The sequence below is a fragment of the Phocoena phocoena genome, chromosome 11 (genome assembly GCF_963924675.1).
Source record: "Phocoena phocoena chromosome 11, mPhoPho1.1, whole genome shotgun sequence".
In the NCBI taxonomy this organism is placed as follows: Eukaryota; Metazoa; Chordata; class Mammalia; order Artiodactyla; family Phocoenidae; genus Phocoena; species Phocoena phocoena.
Genome location: NC_089229.1, coordinates 95,255,319 through 95,262,153, shown reverse-complemented (window position 1 = coordinate 95,262,153; position 6,835 = coordinate 95,255,319). Strand labels below are relative to the sequence as shown.

At 42.4% G+C, this 6,835-nt stretch overlaps 1 protein-coding gene across 1 annotated transcript; it reads right to left on the bottom strand.

Annotated features, from left to right (window-relative positions):
* Nucleotides 1-2,637: 2,637 nt before the first annotated feature.
* Nucleotides 2,638-6,451, bottom strand: DPPA3 (developmental pluripotency associated 3). The gene is made up of 4 exons (XM_065888222.1): nucleotides 6,370-6,451; nucleotides 4,048-4,283; nucleotides 3,628-3,666; nucleotides 2,638-2,775 (listed from the first exon to the last, which is right to left on the bottom strand). The coding sequence occupies exons 1-4, from the start codon at nucleotides 6,449-6,451 to the stop codon at nucleotides 2,638-2,640; spliced, it is 495 nt and encodes a 164-aa protein (XP_065744294.1).
* Between the last annotated feature and the right edge of the window lie 384 nt (nucleotides 6,452-6,835).

Genomic DNA, 6,835 nt, shown 5'->3' with positions numbered 1-6,835 from the left:
CCAGCACCCCTTGCATTGGAAACACAGAGTCTTAACCACTGGACCTCCAGGGAAGTCCCTTTTTTTTTTCTTTTTTTTTTAGATAGGAAAACTGAGAACCAGGGAGAATAAATTACTTGCCCGAAACAACAGGGAGTAAGCAGCAGATCCACAGGTTTTGTTTTAAAATTTTTTGGCTGTGCCACAGCATGTGAGATATCAGGTCCCTGACCAGGGATCGAACCAGCACCCCCTGCATTCGGTGAAGTGGGGACGGGATAATTTGGGTCCATGTGACTTTGACTTTTACACTGTCCAACCCTAGCCCCTTCACAGCCTCTAACCCTTCCCAAAACACCGGAAAAACTCCCTCATCATTTTTCTCCCTCACAGATTTTGGCACTCAGGTGAACCCAGTAATGTGGGTGTGTTTCACTAGGTTTTCGTCCTGCACCAGGAAACTGGGGCTGGAACGATACTTTTTGTCATGTTCCTCACAAATCAATTTGCAAGGTGATGAAAATCTACTTCTGAATGGAAGTCTCCACAGAAATGAGTTCTTTGCATTATGGGTAAATCTTGCATAAGAGATGCCAGCAGAACGTTTTCAGGAGGCTGTCACCTATTCCACTGATGCTAGAATCAGTTCACACACTCATTCATCGTTTCATTCATAAAATGGAAGTTTATTTCCATGTGCCAGGAACTGTCCTGGAGAGGTCCTTCTGCAGACAGATGGAAGGGTCATGGGCCTCCAATGCTTAATTTCTATGAAGGAGTTAGGTACTTGTTATGGGCGGCCTTGTGTCCCCCAAAACTCATGTTGAAGCCCTGACCCCCAGTACCTCACAATGTAACTGTATTGGGAATAGGGCCTTTAAAGAGGTGACTAAGTTAAAATGAGGCCTTCAGGGCTTCCCTGGTAGTGCAGTGGTTAAGAATCTCCCTGCCAGTGCAGTTCGAGCCCTGGTCCAGGAAGATCCCACATGCCGCAGAGCAACTAAGCCCGTGCACCACAACTACTGAGCCCTCTCGCCTAGAGCCCGTGCTCCGCAACAAGAAGCCATTGCAACGAGAAGCCCACGCACCACAATGAAGAGTATCCCCTGCTCACAACCAGAGAAGGCCTGCGTGCAGCAATGAAGACACAACGCAGCCAAAAAATAAATTTATTTTTAAAAAGTTAAAAAAAAAAAAAAAGCGAAGGTATTAAAAATAACATGCCTCATTTGTTTGAGGATTAGGGTTAATACATATAAAACAAACTTAGAACATCGCATAGGATTTAAAGTATGAAAACTTTAAAAGGACGCTAAAGTAGAATGTATTTTGTTCACCCATGTTTTCGCATTATTAGACCTCACAAGCGTATAAACGCGATTGCAACAAATAAGTATTCTCACTGGTCAGTGATTTTCAAATGCATACAGTACTCAAGAGGGCCTTGCCTCTAGGAACATCTTGCAAGTTTAACAAAACCTCAAGACCACCCACATTCACCCATGCTGTAGACCATGATGATTTGAGTAGTTCTAAGTAGGACAACCTCTGAAGACCTACTTCGGTGGATATTAATATTTAATATTCCTTTTTAACATCACTGTTGAACTTCTTTGCCATTTGTTTGCACAGTCCTCCAGGTTTGGGCTCGTTCTGTTTCTACATCATTCTGAATACCACCAGGTCTCTAGTTGCTTTGCAATTGGATTCTCTTTTTTTTTGGCCACACCACGCAGCTTGTGGGATCTTAGTTCCCCAGGGATCTTAGTTCCCCAATCAGGGACCGAACCCAGGCCCTGGGCAGTGAAAGCGCACGAGTCCTAACCGCTGGACCGCCAGGGAAGTCCCATGTACCCAATTCTTTAATATCCTTCTAAAGTGAACAAAAGATAGTTGGAGGGCAGAAGATGAGTTTTATGTATCTCTTTTATCCCACAAATAAATCCAGGTCTGTGTACACTTAGGTTATGAAAGAAAATAACTGAACTAAAACACCATTGGGGCTGCATCTTCCCTTAGTATTATATACCACTATCATTCTTTCAACTCCCTCCAACCAAGACCAACTGATAACTTCTTCCAGGAGGTTAATATGTGCAAATATCTGTGCCCTTGTTTTCTAACCTTACCCAAATGTATAAACTTCCTTCCCAACAGGACAATATCACAAAATATTAGAATGCCAGATATTTACACCCTGGGAATGTGATGGGGATAAGTATTACTCATTTAATACATCGCCAGCAAAAACAAGTCTAAAATAAGAATTTTTTAAAAGGTACTCAAATAAGTCTCATTTTAATAAGATCCTCTATAAAGACATTTATTTGCTACTGAAAATTGAAACAGCACAAAAATTTATTGCAATTCAACGTGCTGTTCTAACAATGCTGTGGCCAAGCCACCCAATGTTATATTCTTCACTTTCCTTCCACACAAGTTAATTTGTTTCACAGAGTGGAACTAAAATATATTCAAGTCATTCAAATGCAAGCTACATAGATTCCTTATAAGTTACTGTATTAAGGTAGAAAAGAGATGCAAGAGAAAAAGACAACACAGAACTTATAGGTTATCAAAATATTGGTACACAATCTTTCCCAAGTTTCATAATGATCCTAAAATTACCAGGACGAAAAAATAGTACAAGAATAAGGTTTATGGTTCCTTCGACTCCGTGTCATAATTACTGTAATACTTGTTGTTGTAATAATTCTCATAATTATCCTCAGAAGGATCTCTATGAAACCGGCAAAAACGACAGCTACATCTAAATCTTTGCCCTCTTGATTGAGTCTGGAAAAAAGAATGAATTGGATTAATTGGTTAATAATTTAAAATAATAAAGCACTTGTACACCAAAGAGATGTTAACAACCCTCAAATCTAATGTTGGTTATTAGAAGAGACTTTGGAATATGGAACACTAAAAAAAAGGCCAAAACCAAAAAACTTTGCGAAAGATGGATTGAAATGTATGGCTGCCAAAGAATACCAGATTGCCATTTTGTAATGCTAACAGCTACTGATTGTCAATAATATATTCCTGTACAACTATAAATGGAGTATAACTTTTAAAAACGGAATCACTCTGTCATGCACCTGTAATTTATAATACTATATATCAACTATACTTCAATTTAAAAGGAAAATTACACACACACACACACACACACACATACATGCATATATATCAATATATACCTAGTGTCAGTTCTCTGAATGCCTTAAACGTGAGACACTCAACCAGCTGCTGGACACTCTGTGCTCAGGTGTTTGCCCTCTTACTACATGGTATTGAATACAGCACAGCATCAAGAGTGAACCTTCAATGGAAACTACAGACTTTAGGCGATAATGTGTCAATGCAGGTTCATCGCTTTAACACCGCGTAACTGGAGGATGTTGACAGCAGAGTAGGCTATGAATGTCTGGGTTCAGGAAGTATATGTCCTTTCTGCTTAATTTTGCTGGAGACCTATAACTGCTTGAAAAATATGACTTTATATATTTTTTTAAAAAAGCACAAATATGAACTGATTGCTCCAGAGTTTCTGAGGATTGAGAAAGTCCAAGCCAATTTGCCTTTCCTCCTCCCTCCCCAAACCACACACCCACCCACTTGTATAGTAAGGGAACTTCTAGTTACCTCATCATCATTCTGCCATGGTTCTCTTTCAGAGTCCGACTTCGTGGGAAGAAAAAAAATACATATTACAAACTATCAAGGAAAATTTGGATTACTAACGCTACCCATCTAACATAAGAAGAGTTGGTGAGTCTTAAAACCCTAAGTGTTATTCACACCCCGCACTCACGAGTACAGTGGATGAGTGACCACTGCTGCTCGTTGCTATTTATATTATTTAATGTTTTGGAGGGGCCGCGGTCCCCCACCGGGGATCGAACCCTTGCCCCCTGCAGTGGAAGCGGGCGCTTGGAGTCTTAACCACTGGACCACCGGGGAATCCTCCCTGCCACCCCATCACTATTTACATCTTGACTTACGTGAGTGCCCCCCAACCCCTAGAGTGGGGCAGTGCTGCCTACCCAGACCACATAAACTCACCCGAGGAACTCCTTTGCCGTAGCGTTTTTTAATGGATTGAATCAACCGTTCCATCTTATCCCTCCGATCGGTTAACACGGTCCTCACCCCTCTCCTATAGGGTATGTTTTCACCAAGTAACCGCCCAGTTGGTTGAGGCAGACATTCTGGTAGAACGAATGGCAATTTGATACTAGGGTTGAGCGTCAATTTACTGAGGTTCCTTATTAACACTTCAGACATAGGTTCAGAGGCAACTGAAAGAAAGAAAGTTTAAGATCCATTAGTGTGAAGTGCAATATCCAGAAGCCACTTATCTCTTGCTCAAACTAGGTCTGCTCTTAAGCAGCTCAACAACGGACCCTGGAAGTTTCCTCAGGGTGAAGCTCCCAGATACCTCGGGCATTAACCAGCATGCCGCATGCCTTGAGAGCAGCCTAAGAATCCACTGTAATGGGAAACACTTCTCACAATAAAAAGTTGTTTTCTTTATGGGACTTCCCCGGTGGTCCAGTGGTTAAGACTCCGGGTTTCCAATGCAAGGGATGCAGTTAGAGCCCTGGTCAGGGAACTAAAATCCCACATGCCCTGGGGTGTGTCAAAAGGGGGGAAAAAAAGTGGTTTCTTTCCGTTATGGGTAGTTCTGAATGGTAGATGTTTTCCCATGGGGTCAAAAGGTACTTAAGTATGATTCCAAGTGGAAAAACATGGAACAGAAACCAGGTATTGACAGTTTTTCCATTTTCATTTGTGTGATTTTTAATATAAATGCAGGGACATAAAGCACTAATGCAAGTCAAAATGTTTCAGTGTAGCCAGTTTCAGCAGTTCACCTTTATAACAATTAGAAACAAACCTTTTTTCTTCTGGAAAATGAACATCTATGAAATAGACAAAGAAACCCCAAATATAACAGCCTCTGGCGAAATCCCCTATCCTTAACTAGTATGTCAAAGTGGCTGTTACCCTCACCAGTTCTACCCAGCTTTTTCTTGCTGCTAGAGCTTTCCACTCAAATGCAGTATTTTGAGAAATCATTCACTCTTGGGGCTTCCCCAGGGTGGGGTGGGGGGGTCCAGTGATGAAAGCGTTGCCCTCCCAGTGCAGGGGACACCAGTTCCATCCCTGTCGGGGAACTAAGATCCCTCCTCTGCACTGCGCAGCCAACGAAACAAAAACAAAAACAGCCACCCACTCTTGCCTCTTCCCATCCGAACAATCATGTAAATTTCATAAACATCTCATACAACAAGGCAGTTAGCAGTAATTTTCCCTGTACGTGAGAGTATTAGATATTGAGTCAGGATCCATTCAACTTCTAGGGACTTGTGCATATGGAAATAAAGATTCCAAGTTGTGGAACTGTCAGGCACTAAGGCAGATTCCAGGAATGGGAGAAACTGGCGGTATTATATACTCTTCATTAATGTTTTTCCCTTTGACCAGGGTTCTTATCCTCAAGATGCAGGGGAGGCAGTTTAGATCTCGGAGGCAGAGGGCAGAATATAATGCCAGTGAGGACCCACCCAACTTCCTAGCTGCCCAGAGGGTGTTGGTTGGCTCCAGGTCATCTGCGGCCACCCTACACCATCCATTCCCCGCCCGCGGTTAGGGTAATAAGATTTCATGCGAGGCCAAGCCTGGGAGGCCACGCCTGGGATCGTGTGCGGCTCTGAGGAGAGATGATTTGGGAAGAACCCTGGAAGGCAGGGAACCTAATTAGCAGTATTCCTGGAGCACGGTTTCTAAGCTCTCCATCGTAAATTTTACTACTACTTATTTACATTACAGAGCACAATCACTGGCTTTTATAAACCCGCCCCTTCCTCCAATTTCTTCTGAAAAGCCATTTCCCTCTTTATTAACATTCCCAAAGCGTAAATTCAGCTGGAAAGCCAATCCCAGAAATGTTGGTGAAATTAAGAAAACCTTTAGGTCAAATTGAAGTTTAGGTTGCCTGTATTCTTTTCCCTTTACAACTCCTGATTGGAGTCTATCGCTGATGGAAATACTGATCGCACAAGACACTGTGAGCCACCGTCTAGAACTGATTGCTCTTCCCCAGAAAATGTCCTTAAAAGGTTGACAGACTCCTGAGCATAGTAAGCAAACAATGCAGCTCCACACCCCTCCCACTTTTTTCCTCTTTTCCTGCCTTTGTTTTTTCTTTCTCTGTCTCTCTTTCTCCTCTCTCTTTCTTTAGAGGAGGGCCCTACACTCCCTGGCTCTCCTCTGCTCTGAAGAGGTTTACTTAACTGCATTTCTCTGTAAAAGACTGAAGTCAGTATAACAGAAAGGAAGGCAGCCTCTTACCTTTCTGAACCCCAGGTAAGTCTGGCTTACCTGGAATTGCCTGGGAATTTTCATCAATGGACATTTGAGGAGACTCCAGGGTCCAGGTTGGGTTAACCTCAGATGAATCCATTGGGAGTCTTGTCACAGCTTGAAGCTTCCCCTAGACCTTTGGGTTCCAGTGGAAGGTGATGCTTTAGACTCAAATTGCTACAAAGTAGCTTGGAAGAACTATAGGGCTAAGAAAGAGGGAGAAAAATCCAAGCTAACACTGTGGTGAGAGAAGAATCCAACCTAAAAGTCTAGGTCGTGTTTCCTCTTTAAAACTACAGATAAGCCAATCAGCCAGCCTGTTGTAATGTAAATGACTAACGAGTAAAAGGATAAGGCTAGTTGGTGGGCGTAGTCCAATTAGTGGACTAATAGGATAATCCTTCATCTGCTCTGTATTAAAATAATCATGCCCTCTGTCAAGTAGGCTGGAAATTTTATAAAGAGGCTCTGTGGTTGTGTCTTC

Coding starts and splice junctions, on each gene's coding strand:
- DPPA3 (XM_065888222.1), bottom strand. CDS start 6,451: ATGGATTCATCTGAGGTTAACCCAACCTGGACCCTGGAGTCTCCTCAA. Junction 4,284..6,369: donor AAATTCCCAGGCAATTCCAG/GTAAGCCAGACT, acceptor TCTTTCTTTCAG/TTGCCTCTGAACCTATGTCT. Junction 2,776..3,627: donor CATGGCAGAATGATGATGAG/GTAACTAGAAGT, acceptor TCTTTTTTCCAG/ACTCAATCAAGAGGGCAAAG.